Below are 20,672 nucleotides of genomic sequence, written 5' to 3' on the forward strand. Positions count from 1 at the left end.
CTCCGTTGCCCTTCTCTGGACACGCTCGAGTCATTCAATGGCCTTTTTGGAGTGAGGGGCCCAAAACTGAACCCACTCATCGAGGGGCGGCCTCACCAGTGCCGAGTACAGGGGTAAGATCCCTTCCCTGTCCCTGCTGGCCACACTAGTGCTGATACAAGCCAGGATACCATTGGCCTTCTTGGCCACCTGGGCACACTGCTGGCTCATGTTCAGCCAGCTGTCAATCAACACCCCCAGGTCCTCCTCTGACTGGTTTGCACACCCCACCCTCAGGGTACATCACAGCATCCCTTCGGCTGCAGCAGGAGAAGCTGAAGTGCTGACTGCAGCTCGCCAGTGGTGGCTGAGATGGAGCAACCTGTCCCGATCACAACCTAACAGGGAAACAGGAGAGGCAGAGCATCCTGCCAGATGCAGGAGGGAACACAAGTGAGCAGCAGAAGGCATGGAAAGGAGACAGGAATCATTAAGAGTGGGAAATCCAAGTGAACAGCTCCATCTCCGCAGAACTGCCAGTTTTATTTTCCATGGCAGCAGCTCCCGGCACAGTTAACGGCAGCCAGCTGTCCTGAGAAAATCCAGATTCCAAGGATCAAAAAGACAATTAGAAGACCAAGGTAACTGAGCGCAGGCAGCCAGTGCCTCTCCAGGCACGAGGCCTACGAACAGAGGGGAAAACAGTTCACAACATGATGAAAAACATCACAAGGAGGATGGGAAAAAGGAGCGCTTTTGTAAAAAGAACTGGAAATAGCAAGGACGATTACAGCAAGCAAAGAGCTGGCATCGAGGGCGTACGGACAACAACAACGGGGACTGTCCAGTCCTGTCACAGCCACAGCACAAGGCCACCTGGCCAGGAGCTTGCTGGAGGGAAGCAACCACGGGATAATTCACAGAGCTGGGCAAGGAAGGTCGCGGATGCTTTGCAGTATTACATTCCCAAGTCAAAATGTCTTTTGCAAACAAAACCCATACTTCAAAAGAGGAAAAAAACAGTCAAAATACATCAAGCAACGAAACTCACGTTATCACTAGCACAACTAAAGGGAAAGCTGAGGAATAACTAATTACAGATCCTTTTTAATCCTACTGCAAAGGCGCTACAAGTGGATCTAGCACGCTGAAGCAGAACTACTTGCTGGCAGCCTGCTTGTGTGAGCTGCAACCCTGAGAGCTGCATCTTGGCTCTCGCCCACCAAACCGCACGCCAAACCTGCAGTGGGATCGCCAGCCTCTACGGCAGTGGTGTTCCTCTCCAGAGTTGTATTTCCCCTTTACGCTCTGCTGCGGCAGAAACTCATCCCAGCAGCCAGGGCAGAAGGCATCACCAGCACTAACAACCCTCCTCCTTCCCCCTTTGCACCACTCCCGCTCTCCAACTGTCTACAAACAAGCCCCTATAAAGCTGCTTTTAATCACTCCCTGTTTGCTAAGAAAAAAAACAACTGATTAAGGCAGTAAGAATAACGAGACAACCCATGCAGTCAACCCCTGTTATCCCAAATCCCAGACCCACACCACACGTGGCCACACTGGGGTGTTGGTCTCAAACTGAATTCTGCCCCATGGGTGACACAACCCTGAACAGCTGAAAACACCAGGTGAAGCCCAACAGCCACAACTGAGAGATTTTGGGGAGCATCGCTCCAGCGGCAGCCTCGCCAGGATGGTCACGCAAGGTCAGCTGGAACACCCAGGCAGCTTCATGTCTCCTCTAGTCAGCAAATTATAACCACTATTTAGGAAATAGGATAAAGGAACAGGGCACACACAGTTTTTCCAGGAATAACTGCTTAGCTTTTAGCGCTGTGCTGCTTAAGGACCTCCTGGGCTGCACTTTGTATATTGAAATATTACAGCTCATATCCACGAGCAATGAAATTGCACCCAAATCTGTTCAATCTCTCTGGATTTTCTGGCTTCCTGCAGCGAGTGCCACCATTTAATATTGTGTTGTACAAAATATTTATTCCTGCTTCATTTAAACCTATGACCTGATAATTTCCTCCTTGCTCTTGTTGTAAGCAAATGTCCCCATCTTTTCCTGCAGCATTTACTATCTTCCATACGGCATCTCCAGCTCTCATTCTTCCAGATGGAAAATTTACTTTCCCTTGCTGGAGGAGGTTTTATTTGTCTGGTTAATCTTATCCCTGTTTGCTTTTTGGGGTTGTTTTCTGTTTTGTTTTGGGTTTGGGGTGGGGTTTTTTGTTGTTTTGGGGTGGGTTTTTTTTGTTTTTTTAAGTTCTGCTGAAAAGTTTGTGAGCTGGTGTGATGCGAGCCAGGGCCTCTCAAGGGGACAAGCATTACAGCTGCATGTGGAGCAAACCTACATTTTCTCTTTTCTTCTTTTCTTAGCGATTCCCAGCTTTGTTGCTGCACTAACGTCTCTTGAGTCCCAACTTCAGCGTGAGGCACCTGATGCCTTTGGGGGAGGCTGGCAGGCAAGCTGGTCTTGGCACAGATGTGAGCACTGATGTATGCCGTTAATTCCTGGTTTTCTAGTACCACGGACACCAAAAACACCTTCAATCAGCCTGAAATCTGCACTGGTTCAGGTGATGACCTGAATCACGAGTGGATTTGAACCTCTCCTCCCAGGAACCCCTGAGCAGGGGGCCAGAAGAAGTCACCAACTCTCTCACCTCTCCAATCAATCACAAAGCAGCCCAAGTTCATCTTGGGGTGTTTTCCAAAACTATACTGAGCGTATTTACCTAGCGTAAAGAAAGATTTTCTTTCTGCCATAAAAAACATATTAACCACAGTCAACAAATACATTTAAGTTCGCATCCTCCAAGCCACAACAGCAGAGAGAAGACCAAGCATAAGGAGCAGATAAAAGCATTTCTTTGCCACTGCTGCTCTCCAAAGGTGAAGTTGCCAAGAGGCCAACGCATGAGCTGCCAAAATCCATGTGGTGATCTGGGTACAATACTGTGAGTGGAGAAGGCTGAAATTATTCAAGAATTTACAGTAATGTGAACAGAGGGCAATTACAGAAATCTGATTTTCAGGACAGATAAACAGCACAGGGCCACACCAAGCACTGATGCAAGCACAGCCTGTGCCTGCTCTTTCCATGGGGTGAGAGAGCTGGGTACCGTGTGGGCAGATCAAGCTTACTACGACTTCATCAACAGTTTATAAACCCAAGAGGAAATAGGAATGCCAGATTTGGCTCAGCTGAGGCTAGATGCAAGCCATCTTGTCCTAATGTTACACTATACATTTATCTTAGAGGGCTTAAGCACCACATGGTAATTGAGGAGAGAGCTAAGACAGCAACTCAGCTCCACTCTCACTTTCTGCCCCTAATCCACCCAGCACCACTAGGCAGGTTTCTCACCAGTGAAGCAGGGTGAGGACAGCGAGCTTTCTCAGGTGACATCTATCAGTACTTACTCATGTCTCAGCTCATGGCTCATTACCAAAACAGTCCCAGATACCCACTGGGTAGAAGGGAAACCAGAGCTCCTTCAGTTACGCAGAAGAGGGAACAGCAAAGTCTCCCATCTCATACTTGGTTTGGGTGTAGGTTTTGCTATTTCTTAAAAATAGAAATGAAAATCAGTACTGTGAAAATGGCACCTCGCAGTGCACAGCTCAAGATAGCCAGTAGTCAAGTTAAAAACGCTTTCGTACCTGTTTATTTCAAGAGAACTACCAGGGGAAAAGACTCTTTTCATCCACCCCAAAACAGTTTCCCCGTAGTCAAAATATTTGCAGAGTTAACCCGATTTGCCAGTCCTGATCCCCATCAAATCTCAAACACCAGGAAAGTAGTGAGGGACCACCGATTTCTGCAGAAACAAGTGAATGGAGAACCCCAGCTTACACCCAGTAGCAACTCAAGTGTGGCTCATCTTTAAAACATTTCCAAAAAGAGGTCAAGCTTTTCTTCTTTATTTAGATTAATTAATTCCACACTAACACATTGCCCCTTTCCAGACGCAAGGAGAGAAGGACTCCAAAGCACTAGGAAGCAAGAACACCCCCTTCCCTCTCCTGGGAGCTCCTTGACTGCTGAAAACTGTACAGAGCCAAAAAGCTGCTCCCCACGTGAGACTGCCCCAGTGCTTATGGTTGGAGACACCTCAGAAGCAGCTGACTTGAGCCCAGCCATCTCCTCCCCAGACGTGCCACCTCCACCAGAGCCCCCACGTCCCTGAGCGTCAGCGGAGAACGCCAAGGACGGGCTCCTGCCGCATCCCGCTATGGCAGGCAGAGCAGCAGGCAGCGCCTGCGAGTGGGGATCGCTGTAAGGATGCTCCTCGTGTCCTACCCCAGAAGGTCTGGCAGCGTTAGACACAAACCTGCTTCTCTGTCCACCTCACTTGCCCCCTCCAACACTCTCCCAGTCTTCTGGCCCCCCAGAGCCATCGATGCTCCCTCCCTGTCAGCATAAATCCACACGGCTGCTCGCCACCCTTCGCACTCACTGGCCAAGACAGCCCCAGTGCACTGACCTGGGCTCTACAGAGCAGCCCTGGGAAACACACGGGTTTTGGGGATCAGTCGGGGTAAGAGAAGACTCCCCACATGAGCAGACCTGAAGGACCAAGGGACTTCTTGGGCAAATCCAGACCCTCCCCTTGTAAACACCCATCCCAGGGCTCTGCAAAACGCCCGGCACTCAGAGGGACACGACACTAGGAATTTTATTTTGATTCAAGCAAAACAGTCAAACCTAACACACATTCATTCTTTACCTTAATTAAAGATCTATAATTGGGACAAAACACCATCAGCCAGGTGAACATTACAGTGTAAAGTAATTCACCAGTGTCCTCAGCTCTAAACTCCACAGCACAAGGATTCATCGCCCATTCACAGAGTGTCTCATCCCTCGGACCAGATCAGAAAAGCCTGGAAAAACAAGAGTTTGGTTTGGTTTTTATTTCCCATCAACTCCCTGGCCTGGATCACAGCATTGCCCCACAAACAGCTGAGTCAGCACAACCACAAGGCAGCACAGGAACAAGCATCCGCAGCCAAATCAGCACTGCTGCCGCACTGTCCTGACCCTGAAAGCACGGCCTGAGCTCGCTGGAGTTAGGAAGTCAGCACGTCCAGAGCCTTAAGACAGGAAGTCTCCACATTTGCTATTTTTATGTAAAGACACAAACCAAAATAACTGCGCGTGACTCGGGAGGCAGCATCGCTGACATCCTCCTGCAGCCCCGGGCTGGGCAGGAGCTCAGCAGCCCGCGCCGCTCCACGCCTGCCCTCGCATCGCCCACGGCCCGACAATCAGAAAGGTGAAGGTAAAGGCACACACCAACCTCTCCCACCTGTGAGATCCTCTTCTAAAGGCCTAACCCAGCTAAAGGACTCGCTTCCCGCTAGGGGGTAAGAGACGTTCGCAGGACCAACAGCATTCACACCCAGCTCACTACAGCCAGGACCTGGCACAACGTCACGCTCTGCCGGGCAAAATAAGCATGTCTAGAAATTTCCATCTTCTCCTCAGGCAGCTGTATTCTCCATCGGTATTCACATACGCTCCAGAGCTGCAATATTAAGGGACAGAGAGTTCACAATACTTGATGTAATTAAATCTGTAGATGCTAGTGCCCTGAACACGGCATACTTGAACAATTATGGGAAACGGGTAAGTGGCTCGCGCACTAATCAACTTCTGTATGACCTTGTGGGATGGCTAATTATGCAAAAGTCAGACCACATTAGTCCAGGACTCAGGGCTTGTTCTCCTGCAAGTCAAACCGTTGGCACTCTGGCATTCTGCTGCCCTCTACAAAACCTTACGCCGAGCACAGGCTCTGCCTGCCCAACGCCCCCGGCAGCCAGCATCCCAAATGACCGTCCCACTGGTACACAAACAAAAACATTAACACGCTGCCTTCCAAAAACATGGTTGCACTAATTTTGTGTGGACTGTGTGTTTTCATAAGCCAGCAGCATTAGAAGGCGGTCTCCATCGACACAGCCTCGACAGCCGCTCAGACGGAGCTGCGCCCCGCAGTCACCCCACGGCACGCTGTAGTTTTGGTGAGCAGGCAGCAGCGTTTCCCCTGGAAAAGCAGAGGTTTTTCTTGATGCACTGAGCCAACCACAACCTTCCTCGGTGGCGATGTGAAAGTTAAGCTTCACAAACTCTACCCACGGGTGCAAATTCACTGCAGTCAGTAGCACAGAGCAGCATCTGCAGCTGTCCCAAAGCCCAAACCTGGACCGGGACAACAAGATAATACCTAAGCACTGAACAAAAGTGCTTTTCCCTGGTCACACCTTCTCATGCTCCTTCTCTAAAATATATTCATTCTGAATATACATCTTCATTTTAAGCAGAGTGTTACAAAATCGGGTGTTTGCTACACCTTTTCTGTTGCGTAAGGCCTGATTTCCAGCATTCAAGACAAGATCTGACAGTGGGTTTATTTTAGGACAGAGGAGATAGACAGCTTTTTAATTCATTCATGGGTTTTGTTTCATGCAACTTGAAGCCATGCTCATTAGTTGAAGAAAACCAATTGTTAATCCCAGAAGGGTTATAAGCATTGAAATATTTCTAAAATACTCTAAGCACCTAACCAACCCATTACACAAGGGAGCAGTAAAAGTGGCACTGGGGAGGAGCTGTGTAACAGGCACAGGGCTCGGACAGCTCGACATAATGCAGCTGTCCCAAACGTTCATTAATAAATACCACACCACAGCGTAGCGTGTGTAGGGGGGGAGAAGGGAAACACACATGGAGAGAGACAGCTCAACTAAATGTACACGTCCATCATCTACCATCTAAGCTATGGGTGAACAGAAGGACACGGCCCTGGCACTGCATGGCGAACTGGTGATCCCTGGATCACTCACCACTGCACTTAGTGCCTCTTACAGCACTCCCTGCCCACACCGACCAACCCCAAGTCTCCAGGAGAAAGGCACATACATCTGCCTTCCAGAAGAAGCATCATTAGTTCATTTTTACCAGCCCTCTGCAATTTACAGTCAATACCAGGGGCTTTAAAGACCTGCTCAATGCTGCACGACCAGATGAGATGATGTTGGGTGCACACAGTATTGTTTAAAACCCTTTGTGTCTCTGTGAAACCACCAGCTATTTTTAATTGCGTATGAAACAGTATCTGCCAGGGTTTCTGCACAATTTAGCAAGCACAGAAGAGCTGGTTCACAAGGCGGTTTTAAAAAGGATCCAGTTGCAGGTTCACACACCAAGACGCACTCTACCTGACTGGTTGTTCCTCATGCGGATGGCTTTCGCTTTGGCCAGCTCCAGGGCAGTGACCCAGCGCTGCCTCTCCACTTCTGAGTTTGCCTTTAAGTGGTAGGTCCTTCCCCCGTTGGAAAGCACGATGTTACAAGAGTCCTCCGTATCGATATGAGCCGTGGACAGGTTGATGGTCCCGCGACACGTGTGGGCCATTTCTGCCTGTGTCCTGCAGGGGAACAGAGGGAAAAGGAAGTGTCAGTCCCCCTGCACCCAGCCTGTACCCAAAACACCACCAATGCACCCTCCCATACAGCAGAGACCCCCAGAAACATCCCAAGCAGGCAGCAAGCCTGTCAAACCCACCAAAGCTAGACAAGCTCCTCAAACAAAAAAATAAAGGGCTGCAGTATTTGGACTGAGCTTGTTCCCTTGTATGAAGGTCACCCCCAGCATTTAGGCTGCTGGTTTCACATCCTGCTGTGCTGATTGCTTCTGGCTGCCCTAAAAGTGAAATTACCAACTGCACACTGCTGGCCTTTCTCATCTCATTTGTACTGCTCTTTTTCTCCCTTCTCCCTGCTATCCCACCTCCAGCATCTAGTATTTCATGGCTCTTTATACCCTCTCTCTTCAATCATTGTCTTTTGTCTAAGTGTGGTAAGATCTTCTATGCAAAGATCTCCGTTTGTAAGGCAAATGAAAGCAGCACCATTCCTCTTCAGCGGTTAAAACACCTTTACTACTGGCAAAATTGCTTAGTACTTCACTAGGCTCACCCAGATGAGCAGAAGGCTTTCCTGGGGCTAAATTCCCAGAGCACCAGCCCTCCTCCCACCCCAACCGGGCATACCATGGAGAAGCCAAACCCACGCTGCAACAGCCTTAACCCACGACCATCCCCACTGCTGACAGTCGCATCCAGGACTTCGTGTCCAGGGGCCAAAGCCCCCCCAGGCTGTACGAGAGCACAGCACACCCCTGCCCCACACCACAGTTCTGCCGGTCCCAGCCAGGGACAAGGCACAGCAGGTTGTTTCAAAGCGATGACCCCTCCAGCATCCACGATAGCCGCTGCTCTATCATGACAGTATTTCCATGTCTTCAAACGCTCTTGGCTCTCCATGGGCTTTTAGCTTTATCAAAGCTGAAATGATCACTTAATTTTTTTATTAGTTTTTCTTTTTCCCCTCACCGGCTCTCACGCCCCAGGAGAGCCGCCAGTGCCACACTGCCTGCTCGCCAAGGCGCAGCGGGTACCGTGCTGGCTGAGAGCGCGAGTCTTGAACACCGAGAGACACTTTGTCTTTTCAGAGCGTGCAAGCTGTGGAAGAGCTGCATAAAAACTGACAGCCACTTCTTAAAACATGATTTAACATTGTGTTTTCAGAAGCAACTGAAGTCACTTTCTTAAAAAAAGTCACAAAGATTAGGTTTTTAAAGGCCAAAAGTAGTCCCAAAACTGCCTGTACACCCACTGCTGCATCGCAGATGCCTAAAATAGCTCTACAAGCACTGAGCCAGCGAGCCCTCAAGGTTTCCCACCAGCCGGGCAGACGTGCTCAGAGCAGCCAGCAGACACAGCCGACAGCGTCACCGATGCCATACAAACCCTGCCAACACTGGGCCACGCACAGCGGCCACCGGCCTGCATCACCCCGCTCCCATCCTGGGGGCTGCATGTTCTCCAGCCGGGGGGCACAGAGGCTGTAACCCCCGTGTCCCTGCAGCCAGGAGGGCCTCAGCAGCACCTGGAAGCCAGGACCTCTGGACAGGAGGAAACAAGAGTGTTTTCCTTGACCCTCACTGTATTTTTCCATCTTTTACTTTACTCCATTTTTTTCACTTTTATTTTGTCCATCCCCTTTCTCACTCTGTTCAGCTCTGCTGTATACCCACCCCTTAACCCTCATTCCTCACCCACCCTGACAACCCTCCCACTGCCCAGCACCCTCTCCCCCTACCACACTGCTATCCCTCCCTGAAAGTGGGACCACAATAAACACACTTGGCATTAGATCACTTCTGTGTCCTCAAACGTTCCCTCTCCCCCCCAGCATCCACAAACCACCTACCACCTTGCATTTACACCGTGCAGCAAGGTGGGATCCTTCCCAGCTTGTCCATAGTACCAATATCGTAGAACAGACATCATTAACACTTAGAAAATTCAATTCCTCCAATGTTTTCCTCCCTTCTGCTGCCGGCTTTCACTTCCCATGGCAGTTTAATCTAGCCCACCATTTTCACCCACATAAGTAGTCAAAGGTCCTAGGAGAGTTTTAAAGACTGTAAATCTCCCTAAATCCAGGTGACCATGCTGGGGGACAGAGGTGGGAGCAGGCCAATACTATCGTAGGATAAATAAGCCTTGTGTATTTTTAAATGCCTCTTGTCCAAGTCATTTCCAGAGTCCTCTCCCTTTTCCTAACATTAAGACATGCTGGAACTGGGTCGATGTCAGACAATCATGCAAGGATTTTGCTAGTATTTTAACAAAATACATTACTACACAGTTGCTCATTGAGTTGCAGCAGCAGGAGGAATTGCAGTCATTTATAGGAATTACCTGCTCCTTTCATTTCCCCCAGCCTAGCATTCCTTACCCAGGAATGTCCCCCCAGGTCCATCATTCCTCAGGTCCTGTGGATGGACACCTGTCTGAAACGTCCCGTGGTACAGATGGAACCAGAGTCAAGTGGCAGGACAGGCTCTTGCCTCATCACACCTCCTTTACAGAGCAGTTCACAACGGCCACAGGCAGTTGGCTTGAGCACCATGCAGAGGATGATGATCCTCCCAAAACCACTCGGTCAGGGCAGCGAAGTAACTCAGAGCACAAGGCCTAGTGAAGAACTGGTGCTCCTCATGCACCAGACTGCTTTTTAAAGAAGTTCAACCTTGCTACTTGAAATATTTTCCAAACAGTACCCAAGGAAGGGGAAAAAGCACTTCCAACTGGTTTGGAAGACTTGATGGCTATTTGTTGCATGATAGAGCACCTAACACTGAGAAGAGCTCCCCCCAGATGCACGAGGCTGCTTCAGGCTCCAGAAGCAGAAAACCACCCTTGCTCACAGCCTTGAATCACCAGTTACATAGCTCTGCTCCACGTCCCATGTCTGTCTGCCTCTCCACCACCCTTCCGCTGTTTTTCTCCACTTCCTCCTTGTTTCTTTACCCAACACGTCTTAACCCAGCTATTTGCTCCTAAAACTGCAGCACCCCCAGGCCCAGAAGGTCTTCGCCCATCCTCACATGGCAATGCCAAGTCTCTTCCTCTGCTTCTGATCTCCCTCTATGCACAGAGTCCTCCTCATCTCCATCCAGCTTCTTATTTTATCAGGGCATTCCCAGTTACTCCTTTTTTCCACCACTAACAGCCTCCCTCCGTCCCAAAAGCAGCCACCCATCATGCTGCTGCACAGCTCCTCCCAGCTCTCAGGTCACTAATGACACCTCCATAAATGCACTGAAGTCCAAAAGTGATCACTGGCCACAGCTTTTCCAAAATTTTAAAATCCAAGTCACATCTTTAAAGCCAGGAGCTGAACAAGCCATCAGCTGCTGAGCACTGGAAGCTTTCACGGAGGCACACAACACCAGCTTGGCAAGTACAAGACTGTTCCCACAAGCGCTGGGGGCATCTCCCCTTATGCCTGAAAGGTTCAAGGCAGTTTGCGTGTTGCTTCCTTCTCTGTGGCTCTGAGCACGGCGATAGCTCCATCACATCACACAGGCAGGGGTACAGGTTTCAACATGGTTCCTCCACAACATCTGTAAAAGCCACCACGTGCTGGTGATGGGCTTCCTAAACCTTCTGGCCCTGCTCCACGCACTGATGCAGCGGGAGAGCGAAACCTTGGCTGCACGTCGCTCGCCAAGGAACACATCACAACACAGGAGTCTCGAGGTCTCTTGAGGGAGGTTTTATAGCCTACAGATGCTCTCAGAAAGTGTCAGTGATGGAGTTCATTATGGGATGGAGATATGGTCCCTACCAGGGGAGAAGAGGCAGCAGTTCAGAGACACTCATTACCAGCCACACTGCTGGGGTTGCGTGTTACACAGAAGGAAGCCATTCTGGCTGAACGTGAACTCATATCCCCAAGCCCCATAACCCTAACTACAGCACCTCGGGGACTCCTCTCACCTGCTCAGCCCCGACACTGTTTTGCAGAACAGATTTAACCTAGAACCACATACGAGCTTGACATGCAGACACAGAACCCATGCAGAAACAAAAGCCTCTTGGTACCTCCCAAGGACTACGGTTCATGTCTCGCAGCACCACAGGTTAAGGTCAAACCTAACGTACAGTGTGATCACGCTTGCTTGGAGGGGGGGTGAATTGGCTCCAAATGAAATCAAGCACTGATTTTCATTTACAAAGTCATCCTCCTCATGATGCAGCACATACTGATGTGTTCCCAGACGGAATTACTTCCTACCTTGAGAGAACTGCTAGAATGATTTTCTCTTTTACACAAAACAAAGGTCTCCAAGGTGACTTCACTACATCAATTTAAGTCATATTAAACAGCCTTGCTCTCCCACCCAAGAAAACTGTTTCGGTACGGGTTTTTGTTCTTTAAGCTACCTTTCCGTGCCAATCTGCATGGGAAATCAATTCCTATCAATCAGCACCCACACACGAGGCAGGCACCTGACCCAACCCTGAGCCAACAAGCAAGCAATCTCCTCTGTCCGCATGCAGGAAAAAAAATATAAGAGGTGCCCTTCAGAAGCACTCATGGTCAGATGGATTTGCTTATTCACTGCTAGCAGCTCAACTATTGCATAACGTGATCCAGGCAGATTTTCTGATTCTCGACTTTCTGCAATAATCTGAGCACTGCACATATGGGAGAGCACGTGGGCAGGCTGCAAAAAAATCTGAAGGAAGGTTAAACGTGGACATAGACCACACACACAGAGGTGGATGCAGCTGAATATCTGGGGCTTTTTTGCTGCTCCCTCACAAAGCTGATCAATGGGATTCACCTTCAGAGACAAGAAACTATAGTTGTGCATGGGAGAGACAGAAGAGGACTGCCTTGCATACAGCCCTTGCCAACACACGCAGTGAGAGGGGCTATGCAACACAAGGAAAAGATTTTTTAAAAATACCTTCAGGTGTTAAACAGCAGGGAGGACTAAAGCACCCATCCAGCAAGAGGAAAGCTAATGTCCAGGGTGAATATAACCCCTTTCCCCCCAGAGCACAGCAGCAAGATCCTCAAAGCAACCAGGGCAAGCTCCACGCAAGCCCTGCACAGCTCGGGCACCTGGCTCCAGACAAAAAAGGCCATGACCTATCGAGAGGGATGTGATGGCTTATTCCCAAAATCATTCTTGATGCACTAGGATCATCAGCAAGGAGATTTCTTACTCTAAAAGCATGAATATACTTTATCATGATGCCAGCAGTTCCCTATTTCAGCTGCCAAACCTTCTCTGGATGCACAGGTCCCAGTTCCTGCACAGATTTTGTCAAAGCTATCAAAAGATCCTGCTCTGGATACAGACATATTTGCTTTTTTTATTTCGACAGCATGTAGGACACAGTAATAGAAATTTCAGATTGGCATCATCACTCAGGCACCCTACCCACAAGTACAGGAAAGCTCTTATATCACAGCAATTTGCAGAATGCTAGATTTTGCAAAAACCTTCAAAGATCTTCTTTTTGTTAAAACATTATTTGCAGCATTTTTTTTTTTAACAGTAAAAGCTGCTTCAGCTACTTTAATACCACAAATCTAAACAGAGAGCTTGACAAGACAACTTATCAGCATCAGTTACTTAAAAAGGCCTTCAGCATAAAACTCCTGGAGACTAAATTTTAGCAACTCATTCTGCAGCCTGACAGATCAGCTACATGCTGTAGTGCAATAAAAGAACAGCAAATCACAATTTAAAGACCTGCTTTCCAGTTCTTAAGGAATACTTGAGCTACACGAGGCTGCTCAGTATGCCAGCACTATGCAAGAGAAAGATGCTCCCAATTTTCAACAACTGTAAGAAATCTTACTATATATAAAACAATGACATTCCTTTGTGAGAGCTGAGAAGACAGATTTATCAACAGAGCAAAGAAAAGGTGGTGGAAAAGTAGGTAATAAAATGTTTTTCATCTACTACCTCCACAGCTTTGGTTTCAGTTATGCCACAACAGCCAAAGATTTAGCTTCAGATGCTGGTAAGATGTTGCTCACATGGATTTTCTGACTATAACCGTGCAGCTCTGCTGGAAGTTAATAGGACACAGCGAGCAATAAAAAGCCCCAGCTCACACTCTGCTCCCAGACACTATTCACTTAAAGCAAGCAAGCACGACGGATGCTTGTGGAATTTCTCTGCTAAGATTTCCTTTCCAGCAGCAAGGCTCAATGCCATTCCTGGGTAGTCTTGTCTCTCTTAAAACTCAACTTCTCCTTTTCTCACAGCTGAGACAGGATCAGGCAAAGAGCCCCAGCAGGGAACCGAGACTGCTCTGCACAGCACCCACTTTCCAGGCGGCCAGTGGTATTTCAACATGCTTTACAGCTTGAGCACCGACAAGGAGGTCAGGGAGAGCACAGCAACCCAACTCTGAGCCCAGAGCACACAGCTGCAACCTGGCAGCTCAAGAGCTACTTCAGTTCAACCGAGCAGAGCGGGTAGGACACATCTAGGGACCTTGTTACGTTATGTCCTGGCTGGGAGCATCCAGCTTCACAAGGGTGCTAAAAATGCTCAGGCTAGCGAGCGTGCACCTCTCCAAACTGGCTTATCCACAAAAACCTCAGCAGGACACTATGCAAACACTGACCTGAGGCTTCTCCCCTAAGCTGGGAGGGCCAATACTGCCTGCTCATGGGTGCCCAGCATCACTCCTGTATCACTAGGCACCTTCACTCCAAAAAGGCCATCGAATGACTCGAGCGTGTCCAGAGAAGGGCAACGGAGCTGGTGCAGGGTCTGGAGCACAGGTCTGATGGGGAGCGGCTGAGGGAACTGGGGGGGTTTAGTCTGGAGAAGAGGAGGCTGAGGGGAGACCTCATGGCCCTCTACAACTCCCTGAAAGGAGGGTGCAGAGAGGGGGGATGAGTCTCTTGAGCCAAGGAACCAGCGCCAGGACAAGAGGGAATGGCCTCAAGCTGCGCCAGGGCAGGGTCAGACTGGCTCTTAGGAAGGATTTCTTTGCAGAAGGGGTTGTTGGGCGTTGGAATGGGCTGCCCAGGGCAGGGGGGGAGTCCCCATCCCTGGAGGGGTTGAAGAGTCGGGTTGACCCAGCGCTGAGGGATCTGGTGGAGTTGGGAACGGTCAGGGTGAGGTTCATGGTTGGACTGGGGGATCTTCAAGGTCTTTTCCAACCTAGATGATTCTGTGATTCACACAAAAATCCAAGCACAATTTAAACTGTACTCAGAAAAATGAGAAAAACACTCACTCCCTCTTCCTAGAGATCTTTCTCCTGTTACCTCAAAGTAATTTGCTTGCTACAAGCCTCAGGTAACCAACACACCCAATTCTACATCTTAAACGATAAATTCCCACCTTATCACTCTTAAGGCTGTTCTGCTTTCCAGAGTAAATGTAGGTCACTGCTGGGCTCAAACTTGTCCCTGTGCTGACAGCCGCAGCCACCTCCCCATGACAGCCTCGGAGAAGCACAAGATGAGCAGCATTTAGACTCACATGTTCTTGTCTTTCCTATTCCAGCGTATCCTTGGGGTTTCGCTCACTGCAGTTCTGTCACAACCTGTACAGTTTGGGCATGTACATTAGAGGCTGCACCTGAACCCCTAAGTCTCCAACCACACCCTTCGGAGAATTCACCCCCAGTGTAAGCGGGATGCTGAAGCCAGCACAGCTCACGAGCAGCCGTCTGAATCATTCTGCCTTTGGGAAAACAGCAGCAAGTGTTTAAACAGAAATCTGCTGTGAGCTACAGCCCTGGCAACAGGCAAGAGGCATCAGCAGACACACCAGATTATTTGCCAGGTTATCACTCAGTTGCTTCATCACTGTTTACCAACCAGGAAATATTTTCTAATTTAAATAGTATTTACAGGAAAATCTATTGTTGTTGCTGTGCAATCTTCTTGGGTTTGTTTTTTCTTCCCCTCCCCTCAATGATTACTTGAGCTGTAACAGCTCACGATGGGCGGCTGAAGTTTTGCAAGAGAGTTTTACTGTCCACGTTTGAGTTTTGAGTGTAGGTCCAGAAAGAGCCTCCCCGGCACCGCCGGCACCACCGTGACAGCCAGTTCCCGCAGGTCAGGTGCCTGGGCTGGGATGAGCAACACAGCACAGTGACAGAGCCAAGAGGTTCACTGCCACTGGGGATGCTCCTGGCTTTGTCCTCCATTTCAGGGAGAAAATAAGAAACATATGAAGAGTCTGAAAAGTCACAGGCTGTCATGGAAGAGAGTGAAATTATTTGTGGTTTGGGGTGGGGGTTTTTTTGAGTCTCTGGATGTGAGGTGCAAAGACCTTACACTGCCACTACATGCATGGCATGAAGCTGGACACAAATCCCAGGTCCCTTTCTGGAGCTGGCAAACAGGCACCTCGAGGAGCTTCCCCAGTGAGCTCCACCACCACACTGTATTTGAAGAGTTAGGAGCTCAGAAACAATTTTTGGCTGTCGTATCTCAAGAAAACTATGAATCTAGGCTTCTGCACTGGTGCTGCAGATCACACCCAAAAATCAATCCAACACAGCCAGAAGTAAACACCACAACAACACAAGCCCAACATCTCAGGGCATCCTCCAACACACCAGGAGATCTGGAAAGAATGGGATTGATAAGCACGTTGGTCTGGAGATGCCCGTACACCTCTGATGTCAGAGAAGCTCAAGGACCCAAATCACAACTCACAGCCCAAGTACTGAAGGGAGTTGTGGCAAGACGACTTGTCAAACATCCCTGAACACCTCCATCCTGGCTGCCCTGGCCACTCGACCAAATTCAGCCAGCCCAGCATCGACTCACAGCTTAGCCCTCACACACCACCAGGTAAACAACACCGGGCTTTGTATCCGTTCCCCAGTTTTCTCAGCAACACGACGAGGATAAACATTTCCATCCTGATCTACCAAGAAGAGAGCAAGGCAAGATAAACTCGCAGCATAGCAGATGGACTGCAGAGCAACACAACCAGGAGGCACTTCCCCAATTAGAGGGAGTCCTGTTCCTGCATCTGCTCAGGGCTCCCCCACAGCCTATTCCCTCCCACGGAAGGGAAGTCCCCAGCATTTGCAGCTTGGGACCAGTAGTTCAGCACATCCCGGTCCCAGGAAGACCAGAGGGTTTCTTTGCGGAGGGTTGTGGAAGAGTATCACCCCTGCAAGGCACAGCGGCCCACGACACAGGCACAGATCACTGTGCTCCTACCTTGCATCACATGACCATGGATACACAGGTAAAACAGGGCAGGCTTTGTTGTAACTACAAGAAAAAAATACAAACACACATTGAAACTCATTTAAACATGGGCATTTCTCTGGTAGAGAAGCAGTACATCCCCAGAAACAGGTAGGAAAATCAACTCTAAATGGCTGCAAAGCATTCCCCTGGCTGTCTGCTAATCGCTACTATTTCTACCAGTATTTCAAAACAATGCAGACGTTTAATACAGAAGTTGTGCAGACATCTCACGTTTGTACAAGAAGATTATTTCACTCCTGTTAACCTTGCACACAACACGAAGACCATTCTCTGGTGGCGAAGTGTAGATGTTTGACCTCCCTCACCACTCCATACCTGATTACACAGGGACCAGTCTCATCTCCGCCTTTGCTTTCTCCACTATATGGCAACCTGGAAACATTCAGAAGTTCAGACAAAAACCACTTTTTCAACTCCTGTCCTCCTGCAAGAGAAAGAAACTGTAAAGCCTCACAGATGAGGGCCTCATTGCTTCTTACACTACTGACCTCTCCCGACTCGGTGATTAAGCCCTATTTCTCCTACTGTATCTTTCACAGATTAAGTTGAAGCCAGTTTATTAATTTCATTTTCCCACCACACTGCAAAATATCATATCCTTAACTAAGTTAAGGGCTCTGTAGCCATACAGTAATATTTATACCAGCTGCATAACCGGGAAATGCCCTTTAGAGTAAAGAGACTGCTGCAGGCAGAAGCAAGAACAGAAAAACAAGGACAGGGAAACAAAATAAGCAGAATCAGGCAATGCAATAGATGGGGACAGAAAAGAGGAGATACCAAACGGATTTACAGCCTGCCTGGCCCACAATAAGAGCAATGCATTGAAATACTTTCAGCAGACCATTTTTTTTTAAGATGATGCAGAAGAATCACCACAGACCAAGGTAATCAGGCCGATCCTTTTCTTAATTAAATGAGGATGGAAATTTCTCTCAGGGGATTTTGCTTCATTACCGAGAGTGGGGGGCAGCACAAAAGATGGCGCAGTCACAAGCCTCCGTGGTGCAGGAAAGGCCATTTGTGCCCATCTGCCGTGCGGCTGGGCAGTGAGGCTCGCTCTTCCCGTGGGACGCTGCTCTCTGCCCACGCTCCACGAAGCACAAACCAACTCCGGACGATGCACAAGGATTTCCATGCAGAATTCACAGTCTAACAAGACTATCTGGATTAGGTCAAGCTCTCTGATCCTTCAGTGACCCCGGCAGCACGGCCAGCACCCAGCGGCGTTTCCACACGGCGCAGGGACAGGAGCCGCGCTCCCCGTCTCGCCCCGCCGACAAAAGGCTGTTGTGCCACCACTGCCTCCCCAGCATCGCCTGCGCCGGCCAGCAGCTCCCTCCCCACCTCAGCACCAGCTGAAGCTCCACGCCGCTGCAGCTTCAGGGTCCTCTGAGCCTAAGCAGTCCATCCACGCTGAAATCTGGTGCTCGATTTCACAGTCACCATCATTCCATCCTCGATATAGGAACATTCAAAATATTTCGTGCAGAGCAGCCCCATAGCAGGGTTACAGAAACCCATCTACACAAGTGCTTCACGGCACATTTTCCAATAAACTGAGATTTTGCCCGTCCTTTGTTCAGAATAATTGGGGGTATAAAGCCAGTGAAATCTCTGCATTCATTTTTATGCATGAGAAATTCTAAAAAACACTTTAAAATTGGTTTTATTTTGAGGCCAAAAGCTCACATGCCTGAAGTTAGGGGATGTAAGCATGGACACCAAATCTCTTGGGGTTATTACTCTCCCTTGGTTCAAGGGAAAAGGATTTTTATGACGACTCAATTCCAGAAAACAAATGCCCAAGAGAAAGCAGGCGCATGGCTCGGGAGGTATCTTCCCAGCTCACACAGTAAGCTCACGTTCAGCACATCACGGCTCTCACAAACCACAAGCTCCGCGTGACAAACAGCTCGAATTTTTTCTTTCTTCCTCTTTTTCCCTTCACCAAACCTCCCAAACCACAAACAACACCCAAACAAGCCTATGGCGAGTGTTGTACTGAGATTTCTGCAAAAAGACACGATTTATTTCTATTTAAAGACTGATTAATCTGCAATTGGCTGCAATCAGGATGGGCACAGATTAGTAATGATCAGGTTTAAGGGAAAAAGCCTGCAATCCAGGCTGCAATCCTTGCCAGCTGGAGGGATGCCCACAGCTCGGGCACTCACCACCTCTGCAGCTCACGGGAATATTCCCACTTCAGACCAGCAGCAGCTTTCCAAGCCGGTTTCTGGGACAAGGCTCTACCCGCATGCGGGACCCAACACCACTGAGCCTCAGCCAACACTGCACAAGCAAGGATTTAGGGGTGACTTGACTAAACCTCTCCTGTAAATAGATGGATGCAGTAAGCGAAGCAATCCGGATTTCACAGTCCTTTCTCCAGTCCTTTGCCACTTTAGCTGTAACACCCCAGTGCAGGGCAAGCCTTTGCAAGGAAAAACCTGGAAGACGCTTCTGCTTCACATCATTTACAAATAGACCTTGTCTCTCCGTTCTTCACGAAGAGGAAAAAAAAAAAATCTACACGGGATATCGGGAGGTAATTTATCAGAAAGACATTCTCACCCTCACCGCCGCAGCGTAGGACAAGGCACCACACTCATCCCTGACAATATGCTGTAAAGGTTTAATGCAAAAATCTCACAAGCGCATTTTGCAAACGTTAGCACTTTCACATCAGAGGCATCGTCGATGTAACAGTGAGGCTTGGAAAATGCACTGCTGGCAAAGCATACAGATTTAATAGGTGGCCAGGTCAAGAGAACTGACAACATTGCCAAGCTGAAACATCTCTGAAAACACCCAGGGTTCCCCCCTGCTTCTCTTCTTAAATAAAAGTGCAGCAGACCTGCTGGCTAGATGGCTGAATAGCGCAAATAGCCCCATTTGGCTCATCAACAGGCAATCTCCTCCAAATATATAATATATCCAAGCAGGGTGCCCAAGTACAGGGCCTCTTGTTTCCTGAGAAACCAGTGTGTAAAGCCTGTATAAACGCACACAGACTTATAAACGCTTTTACATCAGAGCCACATCAAAATGCGCAGACGTGCCCCAGTTCCCTTCCCCTCATTCCCCAAAGAGGAGCTGTTCTGCTGCTACAGTGCTCCCACAAACAAGACTTCCACCCCAAATGAAAGGATGCTCTAAAAGCAATCTATCCAGATGCATATTGGTCAGGATTAGCTTTTATAACACATTTATGACTCTCCCATGCGCAAAATGCAGGTTTTCTGCCAGGAAACCTCAGCAGTGGTCAGGAGGAAAAAAAACTAAGCCATCATGCGGGTATCAGCAAGCACAAGACGTGGTCTGGCAAAGGGACTTTGTGTTGGGTTTTTTATGAAAAAATAAAACTAATTTTTAAAAAAGCACCAAAAAAACCAGTTACCAGTAAGCATATCCACTCCTCCCACCACGCCGTGCTATCTCCTTTCCACCTCTGGAGAGGCTGGTGGTGGCCCTGGCTGATAAGGGTATCAGCCCTGTAAACAAGGGCACCCAGAAAGAGCTCTTGAAGCCACTGGTTTGGGTGAGCAGCTTCACCTGCTCCCCAGGGCGAGCCATCACCTTGTTCTGTAGGGCAAGAGAAGCTCCCCATGCCGGCGTGACACAGTACAACCGCAGCTCTGCTCCAACGCAACACTGCTGCAGCCTCCCAAAAAGGGCTTTTACTCCTCCTCTTCCAGCAGAAGCAGAATTAAAGGCTGTAAAGAAACTCAGCACAGGGTGAGCAAAGCGTTATCTAGTTGGGAAAATATGCTAGTACTTGGCCAGAAGGAAACCCCGTAAGAGTATACCAGAGTACTGAGTGTCCCGTTTACAGCAGTCAGCCCGCAGCTGATACAGCACACGCGACGCACCGTTGTCCATCTCGGCCGAGAAATCCAGACCACGAGGTCAGCAGCTTTAGCAAAGCCACTGCTGTACGGCCAGGCAGGGGGAAGGCTGCAGCGAGCAGGGCTCTGCATGTGGAGCTGCATCTCCAGCAACGGCATTCCTGATGACTGTAACACCATTAGGCA

The 20,672-nt window shown here is 49.0% G+C and overlaps 1 protein-coding gene across 1 annotated transcript in view; it reads right to left on the bottom strand.

Moving 5' to 3' along the window:
• OSBP2 (oxysterol binding protein 2) overlaps window positions 1-20,672 on the bottom strand; it is a 129,320-nt gene that overhangs the window by 90,730 nt on the left and 17,918 nt on the right. The window contains 1 exon segment of the mRNA XM_074887534.1: window positions 7,216-7,424. Coding sequence (XP_074743635.1) covers window positions 7,216-7,424 — 209 coding nt within the window.

This window comes from Strix uralensis, chromosome 17 (genome assembly GCF_047716275.1).
Source record: "Strix uralensis isolate ZFMK-TIS-50842 chromosome 17, bStrUra1, whole genome shotgun sequence".
NCBI classification, from domain to species: Eukaryota; Metazoa; Chordata; class Aves; order Strigiformes; family Strigidae; genus Strix; species Strix uralensis.